The 17,456-nt window shown below is 35.9% G+C and overlaps 3 protein-coding genes across 4 annotated transcripts in view; all 3 read left to right on the top strand.

The window, feature by feature from the left end:
• Positions 1-447: 447 nt before the first annotated feature.
• LOC120492079 (protein FAM177A1) lies at positions 448-3,369 on the top strand. The gene is made up of 5 exons (XM_039690185.2): positions 448-882; positions 2,507-2,617; positions 2,711-2,777; positions 2,906-3,000; positions 3,111-3,369. The coding sequence occupies exons 1-5, from the start codon at positions 871-873 to the stop codon at positions 3,276-3,278; spliced, it is 453 nt and encodes a 150-aa protein (XP_039546119.2). The 5' UTR covers positions 448-870; the 3' UTR covers positions 3,279-3,369.
• A 94-nt stretch (positions 3,370-3,463) lies between these two features.
• Positions 3,464-7,747, top strand: LOC120492078 (uncharacterized). Its single transcript, XM_039690184.2, has 2 exons — positions 3,464-4,157; positions 7,107-7,747. Exons 1-2 carry the CDS (start codon positions 4,016-4,018, stop codon positions 7,586-7,588), a joined length of 624 nt encoding a protein of 207 aa, XP_039546118.1. The 5' UTR covers positions 3,464-4,015; the 3' UTR covers positions 7,589-7,747.
• Positions 7,748-10,097: 2,350 nt separating this feature from the next.
• disp1 (dispatched RND transporter family member 1) overlaps positions 10,098-17,456 on the top strand; it is a 63,855-nt gene continuing 56,496 nt past the window's right edge. The window contains exon 1 of one of the 2 annotated variants that reach the window (XM_089118930.1): positions 10,098-10,508. The gene's annotated coding sequence lies outside the window, so the exon portion shown is untranslated. The remainder of the gene's footprint in view (positions 10,509-17,456) is intronic. The other variant, XM_089118929.1, reaches the window with a different exon arrangement.

The following is a 17,456-nucleotide window of genomic DNA, read 5'->3' as shown; positions in this document are numbered from 1 at the left end:
GTTTAGGTGTGACATCAGTAGCGGACAGCCAATCACATGCTGAGATTGAGTGAAACTGCGATTCGTTTCTCCCGAGATTCACTTCTCTCTTCTGCAGAATATTACAAGATTGAAAAATACAAAAAAAAAATGTAAACAAATTTACACTAAAAGAAAAAGAACTAAAACAAAAAAGTCTTGATATATCAGTGCAAGTTAAAGCCATGAAGTTTTATAAATTTATAAAACCTTTAAACTGTGCGCAATAATAATTGATAAACTAAAATTGCACACGTGTGATCGATTAATAATTACATGAACATCTAAATCAGAGTAACTAAAAGCCGGACGATTTTGTCTTTGAAAATCATTTATTATTATAAACTTTATTTAACCAGGAGAGAACCTCACTGAGATCGCTGAATATACCTCACTGAAATCTCTTTTACATGAGTGTCCTGGCCATGCAAACACACATATAACAATAAAACAATAAATTCGTATAAAAATGGGCCATGTAGTGATCTTTAGTTTGGAGTGGAAACACGTGCAGTGACTTTATCGCATCAGACATGTGACGCTTTGCTCACAGCTGATTGGTCCAAGTCCCGGACCGGGTTAGCCGTGGAGAGTTAGTTACTATGGCGATGAGCCAAGCCACTTTCATGGTGCCTAAAACCCAGGGTAGCGCCAACTAAACTAAAACAAGTCTTTCCACCTAAACCGGCTTCTTGCTACAGGCTACAGAAGTACTTAGACAAACAACATCCGTGTACATGAAACTGACGTCCTCCTGCGATGAAGGAAACACGATCGTGTCATAAAAACTCTTCCACTCTTTCTTAAGATATTCTCAAAGAAACACGAAGATTCTGGCAGGAGATCCACAGCATGCACACAGACGTAAGTGACATCTTGTTAACCATGCCTTTATTGAATGTGCACACACACTCCCTCGGTAAACACCTTCACACTCCAGATATGCACGTTTAAATGAAGGTTTACTCGGTTAATGTCACCAAAGCTGCATTTATGTCATCAAAAATACTGCAACATTGTGAAATATTATCACAGTTTTCTATAGTAAAATCATGTAATTTATTCCTGTGATCAACACTGTATTTTCAGCATCATTACTCCAGTCTTCAGTGTCACATGATCCTTCACTGTAAAAAATATTTGCAAGATTTGTTATCATAACATATTTTCTTTTGTCAAATCAACTTTATAATAATTTATTTAGTTGAGATAACTTATTATTTGAGTTTCTGATGATTAAATTAATCTACTTCATTGTATTAACTCACTTTTTCCAGTTCAATCAACTTCAAATTTTAAAGCAACCCAGGTTACTTACTTTTTTAAGTTAAACCAACAGTATTTTTTTTACGGTGTAGTAATCACAACATTTTTTCTTTTGTCAAATCAACTTAAATAATTTATTTAGTTCAGATAACATAATAATTTTGAGTTTCTGATGGTTAAATTAATCTCCTTCATTATATTAACTCACTTTTTCCAGTTCAATGAACTTAAAATTTTAAGGCAACCCAGGTTACTTACTTTTATATGTTAAACCAACAATATTTTTTTACAGTGTAATATGAGGATTTAATGTTTAAGAAACATTTATGATTATTATCAATGTCATATTTTTCATGTGGGAACTGTGACACATTTTATTTTTCAGGATTCTTTGATGAATAGAAACATCAGAAGAATTGAAATAAATTATAAATGTCTTCACTCTCACTTTTAATCGTTTTAATAAAGACTTGCAGAATAAAAGCATTAATTTCTTACCCCAACTACTAACCCCAAACTTTTGAACGGTTGTGCATATATTTGAATTGCATTGTAAGATTTCTAATTGCAACATAAACTAATTAACTTAATGTGCAATTTTGGAATATTGCTTCGCTAGCCATATTTCAACCACATTTATACTTTTTAACTGAAAAAAAAAAGTTTTCCCAATGAAATAAGCAATTGAAATCAAACAAATGCATATTTCGTAATAAACTGTGCGTGCTAAATGTTAAATGTACTTGTTTCACTTGTGTATGCATCACTATTAGTGTATGTCAAAAGTGTGTCATCCAAATGAATGGAAAATGCATATGCTTATTCAAATACATAAATCTTAAATTTAGGCCTAAATGAGTGTAAAGGGGAGAACGAAACAATGCTTAAATGCTCAAATGCCCTGTGTCTGATATATAATATATCTGAAAAAAAAAATATGAAGAAAAATACAGCTGCAACATTGTTTTTAAGTTAAAGTCAGCATGAAACTGAAGTCACGCTCGTCTTTGCTCTCCTATTGTGTCGTATAAACGAGTGAAACCACATTTGGAACAAGAATGTGGGCGGGGCTTGATTGGATGGTTGTTGTTTTCTATTGGCTGATGTCATGTGAGTGACAGATTGCCCCGCCCACATCATCAGAGAAGAGAAGAGAGAAGATAAAGAGAATGCATGAATTCAACAAAAGTAATAATGTGCACGGATCAATCATTTATTATAGAATAAGAGTGGTGACGTCAGACGGTTGAAGGTGATTCACTTCTCCAGCGGAGAGACTCTGACCGAGGAAGAGGAGGATGATCTTCATCAAGAGCCCAGTGCTGCCGACCCGGTCAGTGTGGATGATTATAATAATAACAGACCGTTTCTAAAATCTGTCCGGTATGAAAGTAATCAAAGGTTGTTTCGTATTTTGACCGTTTAGAGAAGCTGGACGTGGAGGGATTATTCTCGGTTTTGGGGAACGCAGATTTTGAGAAAGTCTTTGAGACGTAAGAAGCACTTTTATTTCAAAGCTCATTGTGTATTTTTAGCACAATACATCCCAGACACAAATGTTAAGTCACAAATGTTGTGTGTAATCATATACGTCGTAGTAAATCACTTCATTTCTTTATAGTTTGTGATTTTCTTGGAGAGAAAATGGCCGGTTTACTGGGACTGAATTCTGCTAAATATCAGTATGCTGTTGACCAGTATCACAGAGAACATAGGGTAACATATACACACACACTCACACACAGAAGAGGCTACAAGACTATGTTAGTTACAAATGTGGAAATGTTTGGTTGTAAATGGTTAACTGGAGTGTTTTGTTTGTGCAGAATGAAACGGAAGAAGAGGTTTTGTCTTCAAGCACCAGCGTGAACGAGGAGAGAATTGATCTGTCAAAAATAGAGCGCAAACAGTATGGAGCCACAAATGAGCAGGACCTGATAGAAACACTACAATATGAAGGAGAGCAGAATGAAGGATACAATTCTAACGAATAATGGATCTAAACGAATGAGATTTGTAAACATTTTTTTTTTTGTTTGTTTAATATATGACCATTAAACTAAATTTGCTCTCTCTTTAAAGAGACCATCAGCTTAATTGTTTTCATTTTCAAACACAATATAGCTGTTTTAATTTTACAGTTGTGCACCTCTTTCCATTTTAGGCTGCTTACGCGTACTACATTTCCCAGCTTGCACTGCGGTAACTCAGTATGTGACTGAAGAGTACGCATGCGTGAGCCTCGCGCTACTTCTATCAGCCATAAATCGCTAAGAGATACTGATAGATAGGCTAAAATGGCGGGAACGTTATTTATGACTTGTCTGGTAATCCTATTATTTTAAATCACTTTTAAATTCAACATTCAGACGTAAATCACCGTCAAGACGCAACTGAAGCGAATGGGTGTCACGTGGCACGCGACACGTTTCTCAGCGCTGGTTGTTATGAACCAATCACAGCCGTTTGCGATTAATAGATAATAATTATTTAACAAAATCGTATATGGAAATAGCTTTAACCGATTACTTATTGTGAAGCGCTGGTCAGCTATTATAAAAAAAATCATTTAAAAAGATTATACGACTTTTTGTTCAAATGCTTCCAATAAGATAAAAAACGTGTTGAAATTTAAATACAAATCAATGAGAAATCGGAACTGTGGGCCATCGAGCGCCCTCTGGAGGAATAACCGTTAATACAGTCATTAGCTAAGAACGTTTGCCGCTCAATGCTAACAACAATGGAGGAGAGGTTAATAGCAGCGGTGTCCGACTATCCCGAGTTATACAATTCTACAATAAATTCATATAAGGACGCTGCTAGAAAAGCCAAAGCATGGAGAGCCGTCAGCCTGCAAGTTGAAATACCGGGTAAGAGTTGATATTTCTAAAGTCGTTTCTTGCTAACTAAACTGCTAACGTTAGTTATCTGCTGTTAGCTTGTTGCAGAGTAGGCTAACAGGAATCCAGGGTTGAAGATATAAACTATATCTCACGGATACTGTTTCCATATCATCATACAACTAACACAACGTGTTTTTGAGTCGCAAATACATTTCATGGGATAATCGGATAGATTTGACACTTTCCCACGGGAAAAGCTGAGTTGTTTTGAGTTTGTTGATGTGCACTGTAAACTAGTCGTGTGTTTTGATTTCATCCAAAGTTTGAGTTGCATAACTGCTCATTTTGATGCACAACAGATTTTAAGTTAAACCAGAGTTGCATCAGTCATATTTGTTTTTGTGTAACTGTTATTCAAATATAATAACAATGTTCAAAGTGTTACATATTTAGTGATTTTTCTGTCAAGTATGATGTACATGCATGCATGTTTGTTTGTTGCTGTGTGCATATAATAATGCCAGGTTAGACCATAACTTACAAAAGTACATTTCTGAATGATTTTTTTTTTTATATGCTGGGAAAGTTTTACATTTTCATTATTACATTTCGTAAATTATGGTCTAAAGTCATTTTCCATGCAAGAAACTTTTATTTCTGTTCATTTTAATGTCATTTTAATTACGTATTATAGATAATGTTTTAAGTGACTGTTGAGTGATTATAATAAAATGTATTGTTACTTATCAGGAAATTAAATATACATTCTTAAATCCCTGTTTTTTGATTATTGTAGAATTTATTGCAAGTAATTTAATACACATAAGCTTAAACCATGTATGTATTTATTTATTGTTAATTTAATATATAAATATAAATATAAAGATATATTTAATAATATATATATAACATATTTAAATATATATTTAAATATATATATTATATTTAAATATACTTGTGCTAAAATTACTACTTTTTGATTATTGTAATAATTATTCTTAATTATATTAAATAGAGACATATGTGTTGTGCTTACATCACTATTGATTATTGTAAAATGTAATATATTGTTAATAATATTATTACTAATTAAATATCCATTAACTTAAATGACTGTTTTTATATATTGTTAATTATATTATACATATGCTTCAATTGCTACATATAGATTATTGTAAAGTTTAATTATAATTAATTATACTTGTGCTTAAATTACTATTTTTTGATTAATGTTATTTGCATTATGCATAAATCAATATTGATTATTGAAAGATTCATAGTTAAATTAATAATTAAATATGCATGTGCTTAAATTACTATGTAAAATGTATTTATTTTTTGTTAATTATTCATTTAATATGCTTTAAATGTTACGTATTGGTTATTGTAAAGTTTAATTAAATATACTTAAATTACTACTTATTGATTATTGTAAGATTTATTGTTCATTATATTAATTAAACATATGCATAAATCACTTTTTTATTGTAAAATGTATGAATTATATTATTAAATATCCATGTGCTTAAATCGTTACATATTGACTATTTTAAAATATATTGTTGATTATATTATTAATTAAGTGTTCATATGCATAAACAGTAAAATGCAAAAAACCCAAATAACCATGGTCTTATTTAGTGATGATGATTAAAGTCATGTGACCCTATATCCTTTTTCTGCATCATTTCAAGTTCATGTTTATGTATAGCGCTTTCCACAATACACATCTTTTAAAAAGCAGCTTTACAGAAGTCTATACTGTACATTTTTTTTATTGCATTTTTAACCCAACATTTGGGTTTGTCCATATTTGACCCACATTTGGGTTGAAACAACCCAGCATTGTTTAGAGTGTGATGTAGAACTGAAGCCCTGCACACACTGATGTTAATAACAGTAAAACACTGATGTTCTTGTCACAAAAACAGTGTGAAACACATATTTAGGTTATATAATTTTAAATATATTTTTAAGATAATTTAAGTTTACACACTTTAAGCATTAACGTCACGTAATATCGAATATTGCATTATTTCATGAGTTATCGCATTTTTCTTTAATATTTATGAATGAATCATTATGATTCATCCACCCAAACGATTCATTTAAACACTGAACTGAACGGACGAGTCATTGAATCATTTACTTACTTTCGTTGTTCAACAGGAACGAATGAGTGAATCATTATGATTCATCAAAAACAATATATTTAAACACGCTGAATCATTTAGGAACTTAATGGGCGAGTCATTGAATCATTCACTCACTTTCATTCTTCAACAAAAGGAATGAATGAGTGAAGCACCCTGGCAACTTATTTGTGTCTGTGTATTTTGCTGTAATTTTTTTTTCTTTCTTTTATATATGTTTGTATGTATTGCTTAAATGTTTAATAAAAAAAAAATAAAAAAAAAAAATGAATGAGTGAAGCATTATGATTCATCCACCCAAACGATTCATTTAAACACGCTGATTCATTTAGGAACTGAAAGGGTGAGTCATTGATTTGAATCATTCACTGCCTTTCGTTCTTCGACGGGAATGAATGAGCGAATCATTATGATTCATCCACCCAAACAATTCAATTACACATGCTGATTCATTCAGGAATGGAACGGGTGAGTCATTCATTGAATCCACTCACTTTCGTTCTTCAACAGAAATGAATGAGCTAATCATTATGATTCATCCACCCAAACAATTCAATTAAACACGCTGATTTATTCAGGCACTGAATGGGTGAGTCATTGAATCATTCACTCCCTTTCGTTCTTCAACGGGAATGAATGAGCGAATCATTATGATAGCGAATCATTATGATTCATCCACCCAAACGAAGCATGTTTTGTCTGTATCTGGTGATGAAAATGGAAACGTCTTTAGACATTTTACGATCAATCGATTCATTGAACACTTTTGTCTCAAAAATCGAACCGTGACAGCCCTGGTAAACGTGTTGCCGTCTCTTCACAGAGGAGGACTGTCGCAGACGATGGAAGAGTTTACGGGACATGTTCATCAAAGACAAGCGTGCCGAGCAGCGCAGGAGAGCGTCGGGAACGTCCCACCGGAGCTGGAAGTACAGCTGGCAGATGTCCTTCCTCACGCCCTTCATCCAGTCCCGATCGCTAGCCGTAGACGAGCCGGAGGAGGACCGAGACGAGGAGGAGAAGGAGGACGAGGAGGAGGAGGAGGAGAGGACGGCGCACGGGAACTCCTCCTTCCAGGACTTTGAGGCGGATCACGGGATGCTGGACGGATCCTCGCATTACTCCGCGTCGGGGTCGCAGGGAACGGGGCGCAAGAGGAAGTGGCAGATGGAGGCCAACGAGGACTTGGAGGACGAGATGTTCTTGTTTAGTTTATTACCGTATCTCAGACGCTTGCCTTACGCCAAGAAGAGCGCCGTCAAGTTAAAGATACACCAGCTGCTGTACGAGGCCGAGTTCAAGTGACGCTCTCTGTAGTTTCTAAATATTTTTCTATCTTTTATTGATATCGAAATTCTATCCGCTGGATTTTTTTTTTTTTTTAACATTGATAACATATTGTATCGATGCTGGTAGATGTTTGTTTTGATCAGAGGTCCGTGATTAAACAGACAAATGCACACACTCTTCTATCAAGCTCTGTGAATGTGAAACACACACTTCTGCTGTGCTCTTATAATGCAGATACTACTGTAGTTTTATACATATTTTGAATTCCTTTTGTTTTAAAGGAGTAGTTCACTTTTGCTGATAATTTACTCACCCCCACATCATCCAAGATGTCCATGTCTTTCTTTTTTCAGTTGAAAAGAAATGAAGATTTTTGATGAAAACATTCCAGGATTTTTCTCCATATAATGGACTTCAATGGGGACCAAACGGTTCAAGGTCCAAAAGACAGTTTCAGTGCAAATGGCAAACTGTTCAAAGGGCTTTAAACGATTCCAGATGATTAATAAGGGTCTTATCTAGCGAAACGATCGCTCATTTAATAAATAAATAACAAAGTTTAAGTTTTATAAGCACAAATGCTCGCCTTGCTCTGTTCTGTGACGCGCGTTTGTGACTCTCCTGTTCGAATCTTTTTTCGTCTTATTTGGTTGATTCAACGAACAAAATGAACAAATTGACTCGGAAAAAGATGTCAAATTAAATTATTAATTTGACCCTTATTCATTGTCTGGTGTCGTTTAAAGCCCTTTGAAGCTGCACTGAAACTCTCATTTGGACCTTGAACCGTTTGGTCCCCATTGAAGTCCATTATATGGAGAAAAATCCTGGAATGTTTTCATCAAAAACCTTAATTTCTTTTCGACTGAAGAAAGAAAGACATGGAGATCTTCGATGACAATTATCAGCAAAAGTTGTTTTAAAAGTGAACTACTCCTTTAACATTATCATTCATTCATTTAGCAGACGCTAACTTTTATCCAAAGTTGAGGAAGTGAAGTGATTCATCCTAAGAAGTGCCGGTAATAGTGCAGCTGTGTCCTGAACATGTGACGGATTTGGCTTAGTTTTATAGTTTTCTATTAAATTTAAGTTATTTCTATGTAGCTATTATTAATTTTTAAGTACATTTTTTACTTAAGCTAAAAAGAGAAATGTCCACTCTAGTTATCATTTAAAAAAAAAAATATATATATATTTTACTCTTTTAGTTGAAGGAAACTTTTTTTGTTATGGTTTTATTTTTAGTTAAAATATTTTCTAAAAGCACTAGTAGTCTGTAGTGTTTGATAGATGTGATCCGAGGTTACATTTGGTTATAATATCCATTGAAAGCCATCAAATACAATAATCCTACATATTTCTGCTTTTGTTTATCATTTATTAACAAAGAAATTTCAAAGTATAATCAAATATTTTAACAACATTTAATTTAGAACCTGTCGCACAAACCAAACCTGTCGTGAGAGAGAGAGAGAGAGAGAGTATATGTGTGAGAGTATGTATAGAGAGAGAGAGCGAATGTGTATGTGTGTGTGTGTGTGTGTGTGTGTGAGTGAGTGAGTGAGAGAGAGAGAGAGAGAGAAAGAGTGAGAGAGAGTGAGAGTGTGTGTGAGAGAGAGAATATATGAATATATATATATATATATATGTGTGTGTGTGTATACGTTTTTCTATGCACACACACTCTAATTTGACTTGAGGAAACAAACTTATGAATCATACAGAATGATTTTTTAAAAAAATGTAAAATATGTGTGTGTGTGTGTGTATATATATATATATATGTGTGTGTGTGTGTGTGTGTGTGTGTGTGTGTGTGTATATGAAGAGTTCAGATGCAAAAGCCTCTATGTGCCATTTGAAATTTTCTTCTAGAATGATCATTTTTATCAAGCTTGTATATTTAAGTTCAGTAATTTCACTTAAATGGCAATGATAATTACCTATTAATTGTTATTTAAGTGGAATTACTGAACTTAAATGTACAATTTTGATAAAAATCATCATTAAAGAAGAAAATTTCAAATGGCATTTAGAGGCTTTTGCATCTGAACTCTTCATATATATATATATATATATATATAGTCACAGACCTCTCCACATCTATTTTGATGTATTAAATGTCACAATAAAATGCATTTTGCATGAACCATCAACTTTTTGAGGGAGGACTAATCCTCAACATCACTATATAAAACATTGATACTAGACATTTATCAAAACTGCAGTTTATTTGTGTTCAGTATGCATATACGAAATACTACCACTCCTACAATAGTGAGTGTGCACTGAATCACAACACTACATTCCCAAAATGCAATACGATAATTACTTACGATAATTATATATATATATATATTAGACTGCCAAAAGTTAACTCAAAATACATCATTATGGTAACAAGCCTTTAATGCATTATTTATAATGCATTAATTGTGCTTTAAAATGCATTATAGTCTTATGAATAATTATAAAACAGTATAATAGTTATCTACTCATTGAACACTTCTTCGGGAAGTAGGCTATAATACATTAACAGAATCTGCTAATAATGTATTTTAACTTTGGTAACAGTTTGCACATCATGAACAAATTTATAATGCTTTAACATAAGGGCTTTATGTAAAATGATTTCTGAGATAATAACTGCATCATGAACGCACAGGCTACCGTTTAATAAATAGCAGTCGCCTATTCGGTCAACTAGTAGAGCGAACATGGCTTTTGTGTGCATTGCGCATGGCAGACTTCTCGAAGGCTGCGTGTAGTGTGGTAGTGTGTGTTATTTGGGACACGGCCCGAGTGTTGTGTTGTGTCCGGCTGATGTGCGCAGGTCTTGCGTGTTCTCGGGATCTGCCCCTCACTTCCTGTAGTTCCTTCCCACATTCCCATCAAACCAGCCTGTCCCATCGCACATCGTGCTCGCACTGAGGTAAGAAGAATTTGGCGCGCCCGCCACTGTTAGTTTGTATCTTTTAATCCTTTATGACGTGTTGTCCATTATGACGCACACGCGCGTTCGTAAATCAGTGCGCGCGGCTACGAGCACTTTCTGCGCTGGCACCGTGTTTTTCACTCCCTGTTCTGTTGTATTCAGATTTTAGGGGGCGAAACATGTCTTGCGAGTGTATTAGGGCACAACTTTTCCGTTTCACCGGGTTGTTTTGACGCGTTGCTCTAAGGTTGTGTGTAGCCATGTTTGTGTGACCGCAGCTGGATGTGTATTGGTGTGTGTTAGTGATGTGAATGTATGGGATGGTTGTGTCGAGTTGTATTGTTGAAGAGGGATGCACTGCTCAGTATTGTTATGCAGGTCTCTCTCTCTCTCTCTCTCTCTGTTTACTCTTCCCACCAGAGAAAACTTGCAGTTCACTTGACCCCCCAATCTTACATGCATGTATCCCTTTACTAGATTTCACCTTTATTGTCATGATATATAGATACAATATCATATCGTCAAAGAGTGTGACGTGTATTGAGATGAGTTCATAAAACATGATATTTATATTCTGGATTATTAAAATATTTAATTGTAAATCTATCTTTATGAGTATGTATGACTATTTTTAAAAACCCTTCTCTCTATATGAATAACTGGAACAGTGCTAAAGTCATAGAGATGTGTTGAGGACTCGTGTTGACCTGATCTCCTCATCATGTGTCCTCTGATATGCTGTTTGACCCAGATTGTTAATGTTTCACTGAAATGCCCTCGTCTCGTCGCTTGATGTTGAAGCGTCCACTCAGGGATATGTATATATAGTGTTATGACTTCAGGAGCTGCTTGAGATCTGCTCATCTGTGCACATGGTTGGCCGGTTCATTTCCCCCATTGTTTGCTGTTATACTTCATCAGCGATTCCAGGACAGAGAAAAATGGGAATAAGTGGCCGAGAGGTTATAGACGCTGAAAACTCAGCCATGTTTCCCCAAGCTTTTCCACTGAAAACATGGAAATGTTTATATCCCTGTGCATGTCGTGAGAGTTCGCCATAGGCTGCCAGACGTGCTCGGAAGGAAAAAATAGCAATGAAATGGGAATTTAATTGAAGTTGACAAAATGATTTTTTCCCTCAAGCCAAAATTTTGTAAGCGTAGCCAAAACAGAAAGAGGAAAAGGTTCAGTTCCCCTCGATTTAAAACACTTGATGTGTGCAGAACAGTATACGGGAACTTGATTTGGGGATTTTCCGTTTGGGTCTTAATGCTTTTGTAAGGTGTTTCACAGTATATGTTGGTGAATCTCATGAAACTTGTAAAGAATATGTTCAGGTCATATTTGAATATTTTTTTATTGTAATGTTTTTAAATTAGCAAGAATATTGCAATAACATTGCAATGAAGTTTCAATACTATTAACATTTTATAATGTATATAATCAGGATCAGAAAGGGGGTTTATTCGCAGACAAGGAATTTACTTTGGCTGGAGGGTGCATACATATAACATACAACATATAGGGTACATGATATAAGAACACAAAAATGTGCACACATGGGGTACATATTAAGGCAATGGAGTGCAAAAATAGCAATCAACTAAGAATTTTTCATTTAAAGCTAAGAGTTTTTAATTTAAAGTGCGTCTGAGGAATGTTTAAGTTTATAATAATCAGTCTAAATACAGCATGAATAAGAGTTTATATGTATATATATATATATATATATATATATATATATATATATATATATATATATATATATATATATATATCACTAAACACTTGAGTAATACAGTTTGTGTGGAAAATGCCCAGTTAATGCTTAGTTAATATGACAATATTACAGTGAAAAAAACTCCTAATGGTTTTACAAAAGACTTCTTTATGAAAAACATTAAATATAATTTCTTGTTTGTGATTAATTATGAGCAGGACATGTTTTCGGTGAGCGCACCCACTCATCCACAAGAGGGTGCCAGTTTACTAACATGCCATGACGAGTCCGTATCCTTTAGTGACCTGGAGTAAAAGGTAAAGTTAGTTACCATTGAGGCTGAATGTGAAATATAGCCTGACGGACCAACTATACGAGCCTCAAATGTGTTTTTGCTGTATTGAGTCTTTACCCTGGACGACAGTAAACACTGGCAAACAACACAAAGACCTTGAAATCTTATATCCAGAGATTCATCCCTGCTGATTTGTCACTTGTGTCCCTTTTCATTGGCAGGATTCTGGCTGGGTTTTTCTTTCCGCTTGCGCAGTATGTGTCCCCTCGAACGGGACCTTCCAAAAGGGATAAAAACCAATAAGGAAAACAGATGTTGTTCTGTTAACTGTAGGCTTTCATGATAAGAGGCTGTAAAAGTGATCTGGGACAGAAACAAGTCCAAAGATTCATACTTCTCTTCTGCTGTAGTGCGTCTCCCTACGATCCTGCAGTTGAACTCGCCGGTTAAGATGCTCTGAGTTAAATCGTGGATGGTTGTTAGGGTGTTGCCGGGTGTTGTGGATGGTTGTTAGGGTGTTGCCGGGTGTTGTGGATGGTTGTTAGGGTGTTGCTGGGTGTTGTGGATGGTTGTTTGGGTGTTGTCGCTTGTTGTGGATGGTTGTTTGGGTGTTGTGGATGGTTGTTAGGGTGTTCCCGGGTGTTGTGGATGGTTGTTGGGGTGTTGTGGATGGTTGTTAGGGTGTTGCCTGGTGTTGTGGATGGTTGTTAGGGTGTTTCTGGGTGTTGTGGATGGTTGTTTGGGTGTTGCTGGTTGTTGTGGATGGTTGTTAGGGTGTTGCGGGTGTTGTGGATGGTTGTTAGGGTGTTGCTGGGTGTTGTGGATGGTTGTTAGGGTGTTGATGGGTGTTGTGGATGGTTGTTAGGGTTGTTAGGGTGTTTCCGGGTGTGGTGGATGGTTGTTAGGGTGTTGCCGGGTGTTGTGGATGGGTGTTAGATTGTTGCCGGTTGTTGTGGATGGTTGTTGGGGTGTTGTGGATGGTTGTTAGGGTGTTGCCTGGTGTTGTGGATGGTTGTTAGGGTGTTTCTGGGTGTTGTGGATGGTTGTTTGGGTGTTGCTGGTTGTTGTGGATGGTTGTTAGGGTGTTGCGGGTGTTGTGGATGGTTGTTAGGGTGTTGCTGGGTGTTGTGGATGGTTGTTAGGGTGTTGATGGGTGTTGTGGATGGTTGTTAGGGTTGTTAGGGTGTTTCCGGGTGTGGTGGATGGTTGTTAGGGTGTTGCCGGGTGTTGTGGATGGTTGTTAGGGTGTTGCGGGTGTTGTGGATGGTTGTTAGGGCGTTGCCGGGTGTTGTGGGTGGTTGTTAGGTTGTGGCTGGGTGTTGTGGATGGTTGTTAGGGTGTTGTGGATGGTTGTTGGGGTTGTTAGGGTGTTGCCGGGTGTTGTGGATGGGTGTTAGATTGTTGCTGGGTGTTGTGGATGGTTGTTAGGGTGTTGCGGGTGTTATGGATGGCTGTTAGGGTGTTGCCGGGTCTTGTTAATGGTTGTTAGGCTGTGGCCGGGTGTTGTGGATGGTTGTTAGGGTGTTGCCGGTTGTTGTGGATGGTTGTTAGGGTGTTGCGGGTGTTGTGGATGGTTGTTAGGTTGTTGCTGGGTGTTGTGGATGGTTGTTAGGTTGTTGCCGGGTGTTGTGGATGGTTGTTAGGGTGTTGTGGATGGTTGTTAGGGTGTTGTGGATGGTTGTTATTAAGTTGTTGTGGATGGTTGTTAGGGTGTTTCCGGGTGTTGTGGGTGGTTGTTAGGGTGTTTCCGGGTGTTGTGGATGGTTGTTAGGGTGTTGTTGGTTGGTTTCATACTCTGCAGACATATTTGATAAGTTGCATAAGTGCACAGAGATGCTTATTGATCAATCGTGTCGCTTTATGCTTGACATTTGAAACAATAATTTTTTTGACTTGTTTATTAAATGTTCACTTGGCCTGTTTGGATTATATATGACAGAATTGATTGAATCAACCATAAAATAGTTCAGTTTGACACTCTCTTCTAGGTTTGGGATGATATTGATCTGAGAGTTGATGGAGGCCAGACTCGGGTCACTGGATTTGACCCTGGATGATGTCGTTTGACCTTTGCTTGTAGTAGCACCAGATTGTGTTACAAATGAAACCCAAACACTGGCAAATAAACGCCAAGAGAACGAGAGGAAATTAGTCATTAGCCAGAGTTTGCTTTCGGAGGGTTCGGTTTCAGGGTTAGATGTGATGCTTCGATTAAATACCCAGCCGAAATGTCCTCGGATTGTAGAATTATACCTGTCATAATAACACTCATACAGGGGCTGGCATGGCGAATTAAACTCTGTGAATATCACAATGATTCTCATGTGCTTTAATGCGTTTTCTGTTAACTTTCAGGTGCAGTTAACTAACGCAAACAATACATTTTCTTGCTAAAATTTTTTTTATTTGAAATATAAATATTTTTTGACATTGACATTTTAAATGGCTATAATGTCACTTTTGAGCGATTGAATGCTGAGAGGCGAGCCGTGACGTACACTAGCGGACGATCAGGTCAGTTTCCTCTGTCCCGAATCCTCATGGATATTGGATATCTATCACTTTGACAGTCCTGGTAATTGGAAGCAGTGCGTCCTGCAAACGTGAGCCTATAGATGGAGAAGTGCGTCCAGAAGTCATGTGTGAAACAGACGAAGCCTCAGGTTTGTCTCTCAGCTGTCACTGTGGGTGTGTGTGATATAATGGGGGCTGTTGAGGAGAAACAGGTGTTGTGTATTAGTTCCACTTGTTCCCCTGAATGTCACCATGCTGGATAGAGTTGTCAGAGCGCATTATTGGGATGTACAGCTATTGCCACAATATTTTCTTTCGGTGTGTGTACAGAGAAAAGATTTACCTCAGAAGTGAAATATGGCATCGCTTGTTACGCTTCGTTTTGCTGGTTGTCCACATTATAGTAGTAAACGGGTCGCAAATTCCATTAGTTATTGACTTTACAATGTTTATTATTATAAATATATATCTTTATAGCTTTTATTCCTATTTTGAATGTTTTTATTATCATTTGTTAAAGTGCCTTTGTCATTTTTATTACTTTTACGTTTTTATAAATTATTATGGAACTTTTTCATAAAAATATATATATTTTTTTTCAATATTTTTTATTCATTTATTTTTAAATATTAGGCCTACTATTTAGCTTTATTTTATTTTAGTTCAGTTTGTTTTTATTTATTTCAGTTTATTTTATTTTAGTCATTTTTCTTTGTGCTTTTTATATTTTTTTATTGAATTAGTATATTTTTAATAAATTAATTTTATTAAAATAAAAATATTTTTTGTTTTTAATATTTTTTTATCAAAGTTTCTTTCTTTCTTTATTTATTTAAAATTATTTGTTTAACTTTATTTCAGGTTTAGTTTTCTGTTTTCATTTGAATTTTAGTTCAGATTTAGTCATTTTGGTTTGTGCTTTTGTCTTATTTAAATTAAATTATAACCTTTTTAAATAATAATTTTAATAACTAAGGATTTATTATTAATAGTTAAGTCATTTTATTAAAAAAAATAATAATAAAAGTTTGTTTTATGTATTTATTTCAAATTATTTTTTTATATGAAAAATCAGATCAGAACGTCGTATAGAGATAGGGATTGGTTTTATATCGTTCCCACTGCCTTTGGAGTTTCATGATTGGTGGCTGCCCTAGCAACTAAACAGAGTACCCTAGCAACCGTTTAGCAAGACCTAAATCTCTGCCGCAGAACATCGAAGAGACATGGGGGTTCATAGGCTCTTTTGACTCGTGCAGGAAAACAGCACTTCCAACATGCTAAACATGCTAGCAGTGAATAGCTACATGCTAATAGCAATTAGTTACATGTTAATATAACTAGAACATGCTAAGGACTCTACCAACCACCTAGTAACACCATAGCAACCAGTCATAACACCCTAGCAACCGCCTAGCTACACCAAAGCAACCACCCAGAACACCCTAGCAACACCCTAGTAACCACCTAGAATAAAGATTATAAATAAATATTCTGCTTTTGTTGATAATTTGGTGATATATTCAATGGGCTTTTTGCAGGGAAATGTTGGATCAGATCATGCTGTTCATGAGATGCAAATGCAAAAACATTACATCAGATCCTTTTCTCAAAACTGATCGCTCTGTGGCTCTGTGACCCTCTGCCCCGAAATTCAGTTTCATTGCACAACCTGTTCGCATTTATCATGTTTTCAGCTGATGCCTTGAAGACGGATGGCTCTACTCAAGGACTCGCTGCAGCGTCCAAAAGTCTGCACTCCTAATTCAATGAGATAAATTGGAAAAATGTGCAAATGCAAGTCATATTTACTAGCCAGCATTTGGACGCAGTAAATCTGGCCAGAGTTTCAGAAGGGCTTGAGAGATCATTAGCCTGACACTAACCAGAGGAACGAACTGGGACGACGAGCACCAAACATCCCGTCTGTGAAGGTTTCTGATGGCCACGGTCTGTTGGTCTGTAGCCTACTGAAAAATTTCCGAAATAAATGTTTGCAGAGGCAGTTTTTTGAACGATTCTCTTGAATTAATGATGTGATAAACACATTTTTAGCAGTACTGCTAAAAATGTGTTTCACCTATTTTTACATCGTTACATATTTTACATCATATTTTTACATTACATCGTTACACCAGTGGGTGGCGATAAGAGACGTCTCTTATCGCCACCCACTGGTGTAACGATGTAATGACACAATCTGTATTTGAAGCGTCAAGTTGCTTTCAAAAGGTGATTTACTCGATTTTGATCACTGCCGTAGACATCAGTGTTTATATCCGAACTATAAACTTATATCTCTTTTTTTATCGTCCTTTATAGCCTATCTTTTTTATGTATACTGTATGTGTACTGCTTTAGATTTAACTGGGAAGGGTCATGTAAGCCACTTTGGATAAAAGCGTCTGCTAAATGT

Source organism: Pimephales promelas, chromosome 13 (assembly GCF_988280905.1).
Source record: "Pimephales promelas chromosome 13, fPimPro1.hap1.1, whole genome shotgun sequence".
Taxonomy (NCBI): domain Eukaryota; kingdom Metazoa; phylum Chordata; class Actinopteri; order Cypriniformes; family Leuciscidae; genus Pimephales; species Pimephales promelas.
This window is presented reverse-complemented; position numbering and strand designations above follow the sequence as displayed.